At 46.8% G+C, this 18,632-nt stretch overlaps 1 protein-coding gene across 1 annotated transcript in view; it reads right to left on the reverse strand.

Moving 5' to 3' along the window:
- Positions 1–400: 400 nt before the first annotated feature.
- Positions 401–18,632, reverse strand: part of SSTR3 (somatostatin receptor 3) — a 37,961-nt gene continuing 19,729 nt past the window's right edge. Inside the window, exon 2 of the mRNA XM_073644388.1 lies at positions 401–2,917. Within this exon, the coding sequence (XP_073500489.1) occupies positions 1,190–2,401 (1,212 nt within the window). The 5' untranslated portion in view covers positions 2,402–2,917 and the 3' untranslated portion in view covers positions 401–1,189. The remainder of the gene's footprint in view (positions 2,918–18,632) is intronic.

Below are 18,632 nucleotides of genomic sequence, written 5' to 3' on the forward strand. Positions count from 1 at the left end.
TCTGCATTTAAAAAGATCTGTAGAAGCTGGAGTATTTATCAAACTTTCTTTAGCTATTTTTTTTATAAAATGTATTCTAATAATTAGTGAAATCTGATAAGAACACAATAAACTATTTGTCTGGGCCTTAAAAGTGATATTTACCTTTCCAGGCACAAGGAGAATACTGGCTGCTCAAGGCCAAAGGGAAATGTCACAGGTCCTTATATTGACAGATTACATTTTTGCACCACAGAAATTCTATCCTGTTTAGCTGCTAGTTCATAAATTCCAGCTACATGTTCAGCTACATGGTGAACAAAAATAGGAGCAGAATCTTTTTTTTTGATGAGAACAAAATAGTTATAGTTATCGATCTTTCCAACCCCTTGTCCATCAACGTGACAAAAATGCATTCGTGTAATAGCTGGACAAACTTTTTAATTAATTACAACTTTCTGTTTTTTTACAGTGGAACATTATAGCGGCAATCAGTGTGAAATTACAAGTGGAAAAAACACAGGATAAAAGAATATGAGGGGACAAAGTGTGAACGGAACTGGAGTTTTAAGCTTATAAACAAGCTTTTTGTCTGGCACCTTCCGTAGCATATATTATTATTTTTTTGCTCATTACCTTTATAAATGCCGCATGAAATACAGAAAAAAAGTCATACTTTGTCAAACATTGATCTAGGTTGTTATCCTGTCCAAGTATAAATGTTTGTTGTAGATAAGAATAATACAATAGTACAGCATTGTATGTGAAAGTTCTTTGGCTCTTTACAGCTCTGGCCTGCAGAGGTAACAATCTAAAGCTCTCTCGAAATTTTATTTGCCCTTCGAAATTTGAAAGCTTAATCTTCTCGTTTTGTAAGTTTCCCGATCTCCTTTCATCCATTCAGTTCAAATACTTGAATGTTCTGTCAAATGCTTAAGAATAAGATAAAAAGGGATTATATTTCAAGATAGTTTGCAAAACGCAGTCTGGAATTTAAAAATAAACTTTCGGGAAATTAATCCCAAATTGGATTTTCCAACTTTTACTGATACAATTACTGAGTTATTATAATTAGAAATGTTCGTTCTGAAGTTCTGCTTTCAAATTAACCTTTCCAAAAAGACAACGTCCCAAGTAGTTGGTGCATTAGGCCATGTCCTATTTGAGGGAGATAGAAACTGCATTTGAAAAAATAAATATTGGTTGACTTTCACAAATAACTAATGCCGAGCATGTTTTCTTTTTCAGATGCACCTAGTTCCTCCGGTAAAGCATTTTGTGAAGAAGGACCAACTTCTTGCTGAAGAGGTTCTTCAATTGCAGCTATCTTCCCATTTTCACCCATTCCAGACACTTTTGGACTTTTCCTTTCTTCCGAGATGCCACTAACTCTACTCAACTCCCCTTGTGCTGTGTTTACGCCTCCATTCAGAACTGCGTCTGCAACCCTCACGGAGGTCCTGCAGAGGATACGTCGCAATCCACGTTGGAATGGACGGGCAAGTAGGGCATAAATAATGGGATTCAGACAGCTGTTAGCATATGAAAGAGCTACGACAAAAGAGTAAAGTCCATACAGTCTCGGGCCTGCAGGCAGAGGCCAGAGGAGATTGATAATGTTTAAAGCATAAAATGGTAGCCAACATAGTATGAAGGCAGTAACCGTAAGGGCAACCATCTTGGTGACTTTACGTTCAGGTCCCTGTCGTCGTGCTGGAGCTACTCTAACTCGGTTGCCAGATGATCTTAGCTGGGCCACAATTAGTATGTGGCAGATACAAATAACAAGCAGTGGGCAGAAAAATCCAAGTGCAGCTGTGTATAAGATAAAACCAGTCCTCCACGCTTGTTGCGGCTCAGGCCAAGCAATATGACACATACCAGAATCCTTTGGAACTCCAGCAAAAAAAACTACTGGGAGAACAACCAGAAAGGAGAGAATCCATACTGTGACATTGATAAATTTTGCAACTTTGGGTCTTCTCCACCTTGCTGACTGTATAGGACGAACGACAGCTAGGTACCTGTCCATGCTCAGCACTGTTAAGCAGAAAATACTTGTAAACTGATTTACAGCATCCAGAGTCATTACTATCGTACAAACTGGCGAGCCAAAGGGCCAGTAAGACAGGGCACTTTGGGCAGCTAAAAAAGGTAGGCCCAACATAAAAAGATCATCAGCCAAGGCCAAATTTAAAATATATAGCGCTGTGACTGAGTTCTGTCCAGCAGGACTTCTCCATGCCAGGTATATCACCAAGGTGTTACCCCACAACCCTACTGCACATACAACTAAGTAGACTAATGGGATAAGTAACCCAGGAGCAGCCACATTTGGTGTGGAAGAGACATTGGCATAAAATGTTGTGTTAATGTCAACATAAGAACTTGGAAAGAAGCCTGTGGGAGAAGTTGGAGTCATCCTTGCAGGGAGATCAGAACATAGTTCTTTTAAATTATTCTCTTGACACCTTATGAGCACTTCAATATCTGTCCGAACTTCTGAGAAACATTTACATATACTGAGAGCAGCTGGCACTTCATATTTTGTGAGTAGGACAATTCTTGTTTTGAGTAAAATATGGTAAAATTAGAAAAAGCTTCTTTTTGGTGTCTTATTTATCTTCTTTATTTTCTTCTTTTTTATATAAAGAACTTTTTGTCTCTTTGGTTGGGATTCGATATTTTGTGTTTTTGTTTACCAGGTGTATACTGGATATTCAGCTTGCTTAGAGGCTTTTGGTGACATTTGATCACTTTATGGTTAGATTTTCAACAAATTTCTTAATAAAAAAAAATTGCGATAAGAGTTGTTTCCTATGTGAAGATCGTTACGTGTTGTATTTTGGTATCAATGGAATATTTTACTTCTTGCTGCTCAGGTTTCAATAGTTTTCTCTCTGCCAGGCCCAAAGTCTTTCATTGGAAAATCTAGGTTCTGACAAAGAAAATAAAATATTGAATTATTCATTATTCATTTTAAAAAATACTTCTCAAAATTTCAATTCCATATTAATAATTTATTACATGTGTGTTAAAATTAGTATACTAAAATAAAAAATCTTATAAGATATAGTTCCTCATTCCATAATGGTATTCACATTTTGACAAGCTCCAAGTGAATGTGAACCAAGATTATTTTTTGTGGTTTAATTAGCATATATTGTACAAGGAAAACTTGGAAGCCTTTCTTTAAAAATATAATATTACAAATTAGGGATACTAGATTCTTTTAACCCCTTCACGCTGCGGCCATTTTCCAATTTTGCGTTTTCATTTTTTGCTTCCCTTCTTCCCAGAGTCATAACTTTTTTATTTTTCCGTCAATATGGACGTGTAAGGGCTTGTTTTTTGAGGGACGAGTTGTACTTTTGAACAAAACCATTCATTTTACCATTCAATGTTCTGGAAAATGGGAAAAAAAATCCATGAAAGTTTTTTTGTTTTTTATTTGCCATGTTCACTAAATGCTAAAACTGACCTGACATTATGATTCTCCAGGTCATTACATGTTTGTACATACCAAACATGTATAGGTTTTTTTATTTAAGTGATGAAAAAAAATCCAAAGTTTGTACAAAAAAAAATGTCACCATTTTCCGAGACCCATAGTGTCTCCACTTTTAGGGATCTGGGTCCGGGTGAGGGCTTATTTTTAGAGCACTGAGTTGACGTTTTTATTGATCTTATTTTGGGGTAGATACAATGTTTTGATTGCCCGTTATTGCATTTTAATGCAATATTGCGGCAATGAAAAAAACGTAATTCTGAAGTTTTGACTTTTTTTTCTTGTTACTCTGTTTACCAATCGGATTAATTCTTTTTATATATTGATAGATCGGGTGTTTCTGAACTTTTATATTTTTTACATTTTTAAGTAGTTTTAAAAACATTTATTTTTTACTTTTTACTTGCTTCAATAGTCTCCATGGGAGCCTAGAAGCTGCGATCATCTGATCGCTTCTGTTACACATAGCAGGGCTCATCTGCTATGAATGCCGGCCACGGGGCGGCGTTCATAACAGTTCGGCAATGAAAACCCTGGGCCAACCCATCAGCGCCCCGCGATCATGTGACAAGGGCGCCGATGAGCGAAGCTAATGACATGCATCTGGTTTGCACGAGTTCAATGCCGGTGTTAGAGATTGACTGCGGTATTTAACTAGTTAACAGCCGTGGGTGGAATGCAATTCCACCTGCAGCTGTTAGGGGACCCATGAAAAGATGTGGGCTCAGCGCCAGAGCTCGCGTCAAAGGGGGAGACACGACATATAACTTACCAATATTTCATATGTCATGCAGGAGTTAATAGGACGTTGATCCAGGGAACAAGTCTGATGTAGAGTCGGGAAGGAATTTTTCACTTAATTTGGGCCAATTAGTATCTGCCTCATGCGGTTTTTCCTTCCTCTGGATTAACACATTATGACATAGGTTGAACTTGATGGAATTGTTTCTCCTTACAACTTTAAAACTATTAAACTATGAAATGTTTAACTGCTCAATACAGACTCATCAAGCCATGTGGACCCTATACATGTTTGCCTTCTTTTGTTGCATATGGCCACATAGAGATTCAAAATATAAACATTATTGCAGAATATGGAATTAAAAAGAGTTAATTTCACATACACGTCATTTAATAATTTTGTTGTTTGAGATACAGAAATATTTAGGTTGAAATATCTCATCTTTGCTTTTATAAGAAATATCTCAATACTACATCTTTTTGGACTTGTAGGACAATTCCACAACTAAAAATGTACCATTGAAATTGTTTTATAGCTTAGTCTCATAATTTTATGTTTGGGGAATTGGTGAAGGTTCTAGTCCATTGACACCCACTATTATAATTTTCTTTTTGTAGCATCTTCGATAGTAACAAAACGTAGAGTTCCTCTTTCAACTTACGCTGGTACAGATAATATCATACCTTAGTGACTCGCCCCCTGGGCCGTGGGGCACTCGGAACCGGGCAATAGGGAGACGATTGGGGTAGTAGTGGCGACCCGGTCCCGTGGCTCAGGGTGGTCAGACCAGTGGCAGTCTTTTAGATGTCTTAGATAATGTCCGACTACGCCACTCGTGGATTGCGGTTATTAGGAACCGCCGCTGCAGGGCAGACCGCTGGGGCCGATGATGTATGCAGCTGGGATGGTGTGACTCCCCACGGGAAGAGTGCGGCCCCAGGGCAGTGTAGTGGATGGTGGGAGTGATGGTGGTGAGAGTCCCAGTACTGGTAATGCCGGAGGAGCGAAAAAGCACACAGACAACGTACTGCAGTCCAGGGTCTTTACTCACGGTTAATATCCAAGTCACTTCTGCAGGGAATGACTGCCCGAGGTGTGCTGCGTCCACCAGGTGAGGGGCTCGGTCAACTCCCAGGCAGTTCAGGAGTATGGTTCAGGACTCCCTTTAATCCTTCCTCTGGCCTGCCTCACCAGTGACCCACTTTTGTCCAGCTACCGCGGACTTGTGCGGTTAAACGTGGGCCCCGTCCTCCGCTGTCCTATATGGTGCCTTCCTAGCAGGTTTGATGAGGTGTCGCACCGATAAATGGTCACGACGTCCGGTCTTTGGCTGAGGGTAGTTTCTCCTCCACCAACCTGGAATCCGGCACCCTTAATCTGCCTGACCCTGCACCCTGGATTCTCGTGGGTTCTTAGGGTCCCTTTCACCTTCTTGTTCCTGAGCCCTTCTGTTTCTCTGTCTCTTCTCCTTCTTTCCTGTTCCTTCTTCTCCTCCCCTCTCGTGGAGCTGGGCTGAGGTGACACCGCAGCTCCCCTTCACCTCCTCCTCGACCTCTCACTAGGCCCTCCTGGAGTAGAGCTCCTACAGAGCCTCTACTCCCTGTGTTCTCCTCTCTGGACAGGACTTCTCTCTGAGCTAAGATGGTGCCCACCTTTTATACCTCCCTGTAGCCATGAGCCCAGGTGACCAGCAACCAATGGGCTCCTACCTACGCTCAGGAACCAACCCCTATCTGCCCCTACAGCACTGGGTGTTCCACCCCCCTCCCCACTCCAGACAGGGACATAGTCGGTCATGCCTGCACTTCTGTCTAGTGGGAGCACCGTTGAGCTGTCCCTCAGAAATGGGGTGTGTGTGCTGTATGCAGCTAACTGAGCCCTGGTCCATACTCCATCCTTACCTGGGAGTGGAATACCACACCTCTGGCAGAGGTGCAATACCCCTGTAGCGGCCGAACCCTCGGGGCGCTACATTCCCCCCTGGTAAACCACAGCACGTCCTCGGGCTGGAAAAGAGCAAAAACAGATAATTACAGGACATGCAAACTTTTTCAATAACTTTTTACATTTAGAAGCAGACGACACAGATGAATTCCCTTTATGGGACACACTTTTCTTTCACTAGGCATTATAAAATATTTTCAATACTTCCAGAACTCTTTTGAATAAAACACCTTATAAAACTCTTGCATTATCACCTAGCAGCATATAAAACTTTCTTATGTCAAACATTTTTAAGTAAAGCACATTCTTAGATTCTTGGGTCATGGCCGCGGTGCAACTTGCGACCAGGTGTTCTTTCTTCTTAAGGGTGCAACAGTCCAGTAAACTTGTCTTGAGGTAGACTTTGCGGTTTTTATATAAAACCAGTAGGGGGCGCTTTAGGAAGCGCAACTATATACAAGGGATTGGCCGTTCCCAGTCCTCGGCCGGTTGAAAAAGGGGGAATGGCTGCTCACAGTCCTCAGCCTGTTAAAGGGAAGAGGGATGGCTGCTCTCAGTCCTCAGCCAGGTTACTTAGGGGATGGGGCAACAGTCAAACAGTCCTACATCAGTCCCAACGGGGACCACACTCAATTCGAAACAGTCCCAAACAGTTCCTTTGTACCCTGACGGGTAACTATTTACACTGGTATGCTACTGTTTACTGGTAGCGATACCCTCCAGCCGCTCCTTGCTCCTCATAATCTTCAGGCCCGTCCGGGCCCTCTTGGTACTCAGAGTCCGAGTAGTGCTGTTCCTCCTCCTCTACTACTCTGTGGACGTGGAGGGCGTACCATCCCTTCACGCCATGGTGCCGGGTATAAGACACCACATCCCCTGGAAACAGATCCCGCCCTCGATGACCTTCCGGCAGGTGGCTCTCCACATCCCTCCTCGTCACGAACACGTCGCTGATGGTCTCAGGGTCTCGGATGAAACCCCAGCCGTGCTCCATCTGGAACTTCACAACAGTCCCGGTGACTCAGGGACTGCGGGAAGTTCGGGGATCTCGCCGGGCCTTCATTTTCTGCTCCGCGCTCCGGACCTGCAGCTTCTCTTGTTTCACGCGCCGCTCTCGCTGCTCCCTCTCAAACATCTCCAGCTGTTGGCGGCAGACCTCCCGCCATTCGGCTGCGCCCGCCCGTGTTTCCTTTGTGAACCCCATTAGGTCCTCCCCAGTGGGGTCCCATTCAAACTGGGCATACTCCAACGGCAGCTGGGGGGTTTCCTGAGGCGCCGGAGCAGGTATGAGGGGCTCAGATGGTACTTCAACCTCCGCGGGCGGGCTCCTCCGAAAGCGGGGGTTGACATACTCGGGGGGCCAGATGAAAGGAAGCCCATCCAGACTGATATGTTGGGCGAAAAGATCTGCGCCCAGTGGTGGTACCGCAGAAGCAGGGGGCGCGAGCGGGTTGGCGGCGCCCGGGGGCACGTGGCCTTGCGACCAGGCCCGCGCTGGTGGTTTCCTAGTTGCTCCCATGGGTGGTACAGCGGGTGTAGGGGGTTCCGTCGGGGCAGCGGCGCCCGGGGGCGCTAGACCTTGCGGCCGGGCCTGCGATGGTGGTTTGCTGAGCACACCCCGGTCAGAGGGCACAGCGTGGGGCGGAGCTCACTGGCAGCGTCGACGGCCTGGGGGCCGGTTGATGGCGGTGGAGGCACGGTGTCGACGGCGGGTCCAGGTGCGTTGGGCTCCGCAACAGGGTGCAGGGGCAGGTCGGCGGCCCCAGGGTTCGGGGTAGGGGCGTCTCCGTTACCTGCCTCTGCTATCGCGGCCTCCTCTGCGGCGTCGTCTTCAGCCTCCGCTCTGTCTTCACTGCCCTCGGTGGCTGGTGTGCTGCTGGACGTCGACGGCGCCTCCTGCTGCAGGAACATAGCCCGCCGGGCCATTTCTTCTTTCCACCCGGCTATCACGTCCTGCTGCGCCCGGACCATCCTCCGGTCCAGCTCCTCCAGCGCCGCCCGCGCATACTCGGGGTCCTCCTTGGGGAGATGGGCTAGCAGCTCTGTAAAGCTGCATGGTGGTGTGGCTTGCAGCAGACCCCTTGCCAAAGTGCTGGAGCTGGTTACTTTCTCCATCTCCGGGTGCGGCCTGGCCAAACTGATCCAGACCACCCCCTGCCCCGCAGTTTTCTTCTCTTTCCGCCCCCATGGGGGGTGGTCCTGGGGCATTCTGCTGACAATCACTCTCAGGGGCAGACCCCCACGTTGACGGACATTTCTACAGCCGTGCTCATGGTTGTTGGGGGCGGGCTTCCTCTTTGGCGCCATTCTGGGACCCGGCCCACGATGGAAGGCGGCCTCCTGTGGTCTTTTGGCGCACACATTATGGCGCTCGTTCTTCTGGGGCGGGCGCCGTCTTTAGTATAATGAAACAGTCTCTTTTCAGGCGCGCAGTACCCGTTGTTAGCGGGCACGAAATCCTGCCGACTACGCCAAAGCTGACTCGACCCCTGGGCCGTGGGGCACTCGGAACCGGGCAATAGGGAGACGATGGGGGTAGTAGTGGCGACCCGGGCCCGTGGCTCAGGGTGGTCAGACCAGTGGCAGTCTTTTAGATGTCTTAGATAATGTCCGACTACGCCACCCATGGATTGCGGTTATTAGGAACCGCCGCTGCAGGGCAGACCGCTGGGGCCGATGATGTATGCAGCTGGGATGGTGTGACTCCCCACGGGAAGAGTGCGGCCCCAGGGCAGTGTAGTGGATGGTGGGAGTGATGGTGGTGAGAGTCCCAGTACCGGTAATGCCGGAGGAGCGAAAAAGCACACAGACAACGTACTGCAGTCCAGGGTCTTTACTCACGGTTAATATCCAAGTCACTTCTGCAGGGAATGACTGCCCGAGCCGTGCTGCGTCCACCAGGTGAGGGGCTCGGTCAACTCCCAGGCAGCTCAGGAGTATGGCTCAGGACCCCCTTTAATCCTTCCTCTGGCCTGCCTCACCAGTGACCCACTTTTGTCCAGCTACCGCGGACTTGTGCGGTTAAACGTGGGCCCCGTCCTCCGCTGTCCTATATGGTGCCTTCCTAGCAGGTTTGATGAGGTTTCGCACCGATAAATGGTCACGACGTCCGGTCTTTGACTGAGGGTAGTTTCTCCTCCACCAACCTGGGATCCGGCACCCTTAATCTGCCTGACCCTGCACCCTGGATTCTCGTGGGTTCTTAGGGTCCCTTCCACCTTTTTGTTCCTGAGCCCTTCTGTTTCTCTGTCTCTTCTCCTTCTTTCCTGTTCCTTCTTCTCCTCCCCTCTCGTGGAGCTGGGCTGAGGTGACACCGCAGCTCCCCTTCACCTCCTCCTCGACCTCTCACTAGGCCCTCCTGGAGTAGAGCTCCTACAGAGCCTCTACTCCCTGTCTTCTCCTCTCTGGACAGGACTTCTCTCTGAGCTAAGATGGTGCCCGCATTTTATACCTCCCTCTAGCCATGAGCCCGGGTGACCAGCAACCAATGGGCTCATACCTACGCTCAGGAACCAACCCCTATCTGCCCCTACAGCACTGGGTGTTCCACCCCTCTCCCCACTCCAGACAGGGACATAGTCGGTCCTGCCTGCACTTCAGTCTAGTGGGAGCACCGTTGTGCTGTCCCTCAGAAATGGGGTGTGTGTGCTGTATGCAGCTAACTGAGCCCTGGTCCATACTCCATCCTTACCTGGGAGTGGAATACCACACCTCTGGCAGAGGTGCAATACCCCTGTAGCGGCCGAACCCTCGGGGCGCTACATTAGCACTAACAGGGTCTGGGTCATGGCCATGTTTTTTTTCTACAGGGTTGGCCATTTATATGGATATACCTAAATTAAATCTGAATGGTTGGTGATATCAACTTCCTGTTTGTGGCACATTAGCATATGGGAGAGGGAAAACTTTTCCAGATGGGTGGTGACCATGGCGGCCATTTTTAAGTCGGCCATTTTGGATCCAACTTTATTTTTTTCAATGGGAAGAGGGTGTGCTTGGTTTTAACGTATCTTTATTCTTTCATGAGTTATTTACAAGTTTATGACCACTTGTAAAATGTGTTCAAAGTGCTACCCAATGTGTTGGATTGTCAATGCAACCCTCTTCTCCCACTCTTGACACACTGATAGCAACACCACAGAAGAAATGCTAGCATAGGCTTCCAGTATCCATTGATTCAGATGCTGCACATCTCATAACTTCACAGCATAGACAATTGCATTGACAATCCAACACAATGGGCAGCACTTTGAACACATTTTACAAGTGGTCATAAACTTGTAAAAAACCCATGAAAGAATAAAGTTACGTTAAAACCGAGCACACCATTGTTTTCTTTATGAAATTCTCAATAAGTTTGATGTGTCACATGACCCTCTTTCCATTGAAAAAAATAAAGTTGGATCCAAAGTAGCCGACTTCAAAGTGGCCGCCATGGTCACCACCCATCTGGAAAAGTTTTCCCCCTCCCATATGCTAATGTGCCACAAACAGGAAGTTGATATCACCAACCATTCCCATTTAATTTAGGAGTATACATATAAATGGACCACCCTGTATTTTAAGGCTATAGTGAATTCAATGCTTGGCATTAATTTTGGTCATGTTGCTTTTACATGTTGTATCTTACCAATCCTTACTTTTGTCAAAGTAAAATATATATTATAGAAAATCAATTAGTTTCTTTTAATAGATTACCTAATCAGTGTGAATTAATAAAGAGATGCCGGAAAAATCTATGTGTATGTATGTATGCAAATGTGTATATGCACATGGATTATGTTAATAGTTAACTCACCCTCCCATCGGAATTCCTAAGGCGTTACTCAGACCAAGAGATACATGGATATGTAGCACCCCGAGGGCTCGGCTGCTACAGGGGTATTGCACCTCAAACCAGAGGTGTGATATTCCACTCCCGGGTAAGGATGAATTGTTAACCAGGACTCGGTAGGCTGCATGCACCACACACACCCCATTTCCGAGGGACAGCTCAACGGTGTTCCCACTAGACAGAAGTGCAGGCACGACAGCATCTGTCCCTGGCTGGAGTGGGGAGGGGGAGGAAAACCCAGTGGTGTAGGAGCAGATAGGGGTGGGTCTCTGGGCAAAGGTAGGAGCCCATTGGTTGCTAGTCACCTGGGCTCACACATAGAGGGAGGTATATAAGGTGGGCACCATCTTAGAACAGTGTTCAGTCCAGGGAGTCTGTTCAGAGAGGAGTTCAGCCAGAGAGGGCTGACAGGGAGCTGTGGCTCAGTCTGGGCCCAGCTCCACGAGGCAGGCCTGGAGTGGAGGCCAGAAACAGCAGAGATAACAGGAACAGAAGAGAAAGGAAACAAGGAACAGCACATTAAGAGAGGCCCAGAGACACGAGAGAAGAAGGAACCCCATAGGCCCAGGAGATTGCGGGTGACGGGTTGGCAGAACAGGGTACCGGATCCCAAATTGGTGGAGGCGACTAATCCTCAGCCAAAGACTGGCGGTCGTGATTATATCTCGGTGCGACCCCTCACTACACCTACCAGGAAGGTACACCACATAGGGTCAGGGACGCAGAGATCAGTGTACCAAGAGAAGGCCCGAGGCAGCCGGACAAACGTAGAGTCACTGGTGGGGCACGGCCGGAGAAGGGAAGAGAAGGGAGCCCTGTGCCACCCTCTGGAATTGCCTGGGAGTTGGTCGAGCCCCTTGCCTGGTGGACGCAGCACGGCTGGGGCAGTCACCGCCGGTACCGAAGTGACTAGGACCAGTAAAGAACTGTGAGTAAAGCATTGGAAACTGCAACCACACGTCTCTGTGCTTCTTCGCCGCACCAGCACTACCAGTGCTGGGACGCTCGTGCAACATCACTCCCATCATCCACACTAACTGCCCTGAGGCTATACTTCTCCCATAGGGAGTTATCCCATTCTTAGCTGCACACATAACACCGGCCTCAGCGGTCTGCCTTGCAGCGGCGGCCCCCACTGACCGCAATCCACGGGTGGCGTAGTCGGACTATTATCTCACTAATAAGACTGCCACTGAATTGACCACCCTGGGCACGGACCGGGTCAGCGCCACGGAGACTACAACCCCCAGCGATCCGGCTCCGGGTAATCCCTGCACAACACAGGCCCAGGGGGCGCGTCATATACATGGATGAGAAAATTGCAGTATAACCCCATAACCCCTATATTACCCCATGTCTATGTAATAAAGTATGCCATTTTGGTGGTTAAGTCTCGGAGTGAAGTTTTTCAACCAGATTAGCAGATTTGGTTAATTAGCTTCTCTGCATGCACTCGTACATCTTTAATTTGGAGGAGAGCAGTTACCTAGTCTATCCTAAATTGGTGAAACCTCCACAAATGGTGCCGTGACTCGGATTGCACTTGAGGGGACTCTAAGTCTCGGGGTGCCCATCACCGGACCACCTACGGACGAGCCGGGACTGCTCAAAGCGAGAGCCTGATCAACTCTCATCACTGAATACGGTAAGTCTGCAGATTTAATGAATCTGTAGCGCTTACTCGTATTTTGAGCAGTCTCTGGTGAGTTTGTGGTGTCTAGATTCGCCCTTAGGGACAGCCCTGTGCGACTGGGCGGGTCCCCGCTGTGTGATTCCAAGAACTCTGGTGTGTACTTGCTCCTGGCTAACTGCTGCTCTGTGGTTTCTGAGATGTTCCGTCCCATTAGAACAATCTTTGTACGCAGGGGCGTACAAGTATACACTTGAGAATTTAGGAAAATGTCTTTGTTTATAACGCGGGCACGCGGGGAGTGACGTTGCTGCTGATAAGCTGTGTATTAAGACACCATTAGGAAGCGGGCACGCGGGGCCAACCAATCGTCTATTAAGACATGTATTAAGTCATGGGACACGTGGGGAGTGAAGTTACTGATAAGTCGTGTATTAAGACGTTATTAGGGCGCGGGGTTAACCAATCCTCTATTAAGAAGTGGGATACGCGGGGAGCCAACTGCATCATTAAGCCGCATATTAAGACGTCACTAGGACGCGGGTGCGCGGGGTGTTCAGTGCTTCATTAAGTCGTAAAACAATCAATTCAGTGCTTGGTAGGGAGTGTAGGGACTTGTTACAATTCTACTTGTGTATCTGCTGCCTGGTCTGATCATAAGTCTAAGTGGACGGAACACCTGGAGCCAAAATTATGGAAAAACTAAAGACATTGTTTGTGTCGCAGTGGTCGCTCGATCAGGAGCGACAGGACCCCATAGATATAGTTGCTAGAAGAGAAGGAAGGAAATATGTAGAGAAAACCAAAAAAGTAATGTCATTGTGTGGGTTGTACACGCGGGGTAGATTACAGTACAAGATGTTGAATGCAGCAATTTGTGAAAACAGGGGAAAACTGGAAGATAATGAGTTGTTGCAAAATGCATACATGTGGAAAAAGGTTGCGCTGAGTTTATTGAAAGAAGGGAAAAAGTATGTGCAGAAACTTAAATAGTTAACTAAAATATGCGAGCTACCAGATAAGGGCTGGTTACAGCCCCTAGAACGGCAACAAATTATTAAGAAGAAAAAGGGCAAGCTAGAAGATGAAGGATTGTTACAAACAGCTTTGGCTTGGTATAGAACAGCAGAGAATTTGTCAAAAGAAGGGTGGGTGAAGGAAGAAAATATAGACAATAAGGGAAAGACGCCATGTTATGTGTATTACAAACATACTGCTCTCCAGCCACCGCCTGATAATGGCGGATGGGGGGGGTGGACCTGTACAAATTGCAGTCAGCAGAATCCTGATAATAGACTTGCATGTGGAGCACCACGTCCCAGACCTCCCACTGTTCCTCCCCTCCCCACCATGCCTCCGCCACCCCCCTAAAATGGCGGCACAATGAATTGTTGGGTGTGTTCTAATTGTGGGCAGCAGAATCCATTGTCAGCAGATTATTGTGTTGCATGTCACGCGCCACGTCCTGGAGGCCTACCCCTCGCTACCCAAGCCACCCCTAGTGCCCCATCCTCATCCGTTATACCTATGTCCGCCCAAAGTTCCAACCCTTCCTGCAGCGGCCATGTTACTACACCCATTGCATCACCTCTGACCAGATGTCAGTGGGTGTGTTCCTTTCCAGTGGCACACACCCTTTCAGTATTGTGCTTCCTTCCGGTGATGGCCATCTTGGCGCACCCGGAATACAGGCCACAATACACACTGCACCCGGCACATCAACAGCAACATTTACTCCTATACCAGTGTGTCCGGTTGTCACTCTGGATGGTGCATACTATGTCCCAAAAGACTATGTCCCTCTCTATCCTCATTTGCCTAGTGCCGAAACTCTATTTAATAGTCCGGAGTTCTGGCAGGCCCTTAACCGAAGGAGAAATACTATTGAACCAGAGGAGCCACCACCATCAGCATCGACACCAATAAGTGATCCAGAAGGTAAACTGGCTCGTGTGACATTTCATACACCAATATCAGAATTCTCTCCAGATCGGGGGGATTCCCGTGCCACCCTTTCAGATGAAGAATACCCACAGGTGTGGAAACCATGGACAGAAAGAATGATTTGGAAGTCATCAACGGTACTAACAGCAGGTCTGGGGGATCTGATAACACAGCGGGTGGATGCTATAGTTAATGCAGCAAACCCTAGATTACAACATAGGGGAGGAGTGGCTAAGACTATTGTGCAAGCCGGAGGTAATGCTATTCAGGAAGACTGTAACAGCATTGTACATTCTTCAGGACCAGTCCAGGCAACAGACCTGGTAGCCACCAGACCAGGGAGATTATCATGCAGGCTTATCATTCATGCAGTAGGTCCAGTGTATGATGAAGATCATCATGATCAGTGTGTGACACAACTTAGAGCTACAATCAACAATATTCTGAACTATGCTGGAACAAGGAATTGCTCTTCCTGCTATAAGTTCAGGAATGTATGAATTTCCTATGCAATCCTGTGCCCAAGCAATAGTCCAAGCTATACAGGAGTACAGAGGACTAACTACCTTGGAGGAGATAAGACTAATCAGCAATGACTATCATAAATCTCAAATTCTCACCCAAACTGTGGAAAGTGCCACAGCTAGATCAGACTCACTCAGCCACCAGATGACCTCAGAAGATAACTCTAATGAACTATTTCCTGGACAAACAAGCCCACCTCCCATTGCTGTGTTTCCGGTATCTCCCTCATCATCTTCTCAGTCAGAATCTCCAGTGCCAGATTACCATAGTAGATATGTGGCATTCACACCTTCGCAAGATTATCCAGTGATTAGTCAACTACCTAACCCAGACAGACACCCTATGGCATTCTACAGAAGAATCAAACAAATTCAACAAACTTATTCAGCCACTTGGAAAGATCTTCATGAAATCACTAGCATTAAAGCGGGAGATGACTTTTGGCCAATAATTCAAGTAGCTCTGAATGACAGCCAAGTGACAAACAAGGAGACTTACCAATTAGGAGGAGCTTTTTGTCAACAACTTCAGCACTGGGCCAAGATGCTGCTCACAGACTCATCTACCAGTATATTGAACTGTACTCAAGAATCAGGGGAGAATGTTGAAAAATTTTACACCAGAATCTATACTCTATTCAAGGATCAAGGGTTCGATGAAGGTCAGAGGATCCAACAGAATCTGCTAGTCACTTCATTTGTTAGGGGACTCAGAGAGGAAATCTCAGCCAAGCTTAAAGACTCCAGGCCAGAATATGTGGACATGTCCTCGCAGAAGGTACTCCTTATTGCTAAAGCTATAGAGATACAATTGAATGCTGTACCAAGGCCTTCTCCAGAGCCTGCTCCAGCACATCCTCGAGAGATTTACCCTATGAATCGCTTATATTTGATGATTTCCTTTCATGTGTGGGAGTGGATGGAAAACCACACTCATCCCGACTAACATTTCCATTGCCTATTGGGAAAGAACAGAAGCTGCTGGCCAGATTACTCTTTTCAGACACCTGCCCGCTTAATTTGTTGGGAGCAGATCTACTCCAGAAGTTAAATGCTCAGTTATCATATGATGAGAATGGAATGCATCTAGATGTACTCCATTATCATTAGAGGAACAAACAAAGGTACATGCCCTCCCATTATGTATCATCCAATTTGCAACAACCGCCATAACACAGCATTATCTTGACTGCATACCACCTGAACTCTGGTCTCAAGGTCCTGATGATATAGGCCGGCTGCCTGTCCCGCCAGTCCAAGTTTTCCTGAAAGAAAGTGCACGGATTTCCAGACTCCCACAGTACCCACTGAAAGCAGCCCAAGAAGCGTCGTTAGATGCCCAGATCCAAGAATTACTCAAGAAAGGAGCATTAATTCCCTGTGTTTCTCCTGCTAATACTTCATTGTTTCCAGTGAAGAAAAAAACTGCAAGAGGAGAACCGGATAAATTTAGGATGGTGCAAGATCTGAGAGCTGTGAATGTAGTTACAATCCTGGAGACACTAGTGGTGCCAAATCCACATACATTACTCAATGAAATTCCCCCTGAGGCAACGCATTTCACAGTAATCGACTTGGCAAACGCCTTCTTCAGTGTGCCTCTGCATCCAGACTGTCAGTATCTTTTTGCTTTTACACACAGAGGAGTACAGTACACCTGGACCGTCATGCCTCAAGGAGCTCAGAACTCTCCTCATCACTTCACACTGGCCTTAACTACCTGTCTCCAACCCTGGAAGAGTGAGAACCCTGAAGTCACATTGATACAATATGTCGATGATCTACTCCTCTGTTGTCCCGATGACCAAACTTGCCACAGGTTCAGCTATTGTTTGCTCCGATTTATGGCCACCATCGGATGCAAAGTTACTCTGCGAAAGCTACAATGGTGTTGTACCAAAGTTGTGATTTTGGGTCATTGCATATCCCAATGTACCAAGCATCTCACTGAAGAGCGGAAAACTGCCATCGGTGACATCCCATACCCGAGAATTGTCAAACAACTCCAAGCTTTTCTGGGAATGGTCACATACTGCAGGCAGTGGATCCCTAACGCGTCAGCTCTCATGCAACCTCTATATGATCGGGTCCACTCTTCTGACCTTGACCTGCATATTGACCAAGAAGCTGAGGATGCAATGGACCAGTTGAAAGAACTCATCATTTCAGCCCCTGCACTGGGGATTCCCAACTATGAATTTCCATTCTTTCTATTTGTCTCTGAAGCATGTGGCCATGCCTCAGGAGTTCTGGCACAAAAACATGAAGGCCACAAGAGACCCATCGGATATTATTCCAGTAAATTGGATCCAGTAGCGCAAACATCTCCAACATGTCTCAAAGCAGCGCTGGCAGCTAAAAAACTCCTCCACAGAACAGCAGATGTTGTACTTGACCATCCTACAACTATACTGGCCCTTCATGATTTGAAAGCTATCCTTGCATAAACCCAGCACAACCATCTATCTATGCAACGTTGTGTCAGAATCCAATGTGAGCTCCTTTTACCAGAAAATATAGCTCTTCGGTGATGTACTGTCTTGAACCCCTCCACTCTACTTCCTCTGTCAAGGGGAGACTGCTCTGAAGACTTAGGGGGGTACACAGAAGACCTTGAATACCCTGATTCGAGTGACCATGATTGCTTTGAGGTCATGAAGGCAGAAACCTCTCACCTACCTACTGTCTCTGAACAGTCACTGCCTGAAGCGGATCTGATACTGTATACTGATTGGTCCAGATACGCAGCTGAATATGGAACTTACCTTACGGATATGCGGTGGTGTTCCCACCAACGGTTGTTTCTGCTGGACCACTGCCATCTTATATGTCAGCTCAAGAGGCCGAACTGTATGCTCTGACCGAAACCTGCAAGTGCGCAGAGAGTCGAGTGGCCAATATCTACAGTACAGACCAAAAGTTTGGACGCACCTTCTCATTTAAAGATTTTTCTGTATTTTCATCACTATGAAAATTGTACATTCACACTGAAGGCATCAAAACTATGAATTAACACATGTGGAATTATGTTCTTAACAAAAAAGTGTGAAACAACTGAAAATATGTCTTATATTCCAGGTTCTTCAAAGTAGCCACCTTTTGCTTTGATGACTGCTTCGCACACTCTTGGCATTCTCTTGATGAGCTTCAAGAGGTAGCCACCGGAAATGGTTTTCACTTCACAGGTGTGCCCTGTCAGGTTTAATAAGTGGGATTTCTTGCCTTATAAATGGGGTTGGGACCATCAGTTGTGTTGTGCAGAAGTCAGGTGGATACACAGCTGATAGTCCTACTGAATAGACTGTTAGAATTAGAGATGAGCGTTGTTCTATTCGAACTGTTCGCCAATCTCAAATTCGAGCTGTTTTGGGCGGTGTTCGAGCCGTTCGGCGAACACGAACAATTTGATAAAAATTCGGCTGTTCGAGGTTATGTTCGATAACTGTTCGTGCACCAAAATCATAACTGGATTTTTTCTCAGTAATGATGAAAATTAATGTTAATACGCAGTTTGAGTGTACAGCGGG

This window comes from Phyllobates terribilis, unplaced genomic scaffold (assembly GCF_046119375.1).
Source record: "Phyllobates terribilis strain yellow unplaced genomic scaffold, ASM4611937v1 Scaffold_8__6_contigs__length_399053987, whole genome shotgun sequence".
NCBI classification, from domain to species: Eukaryota; Metazoa; Chordata; class Amphibia; order Anura; family Dendrobatidae; genus Phyllobates; species Phyllobates terribilis.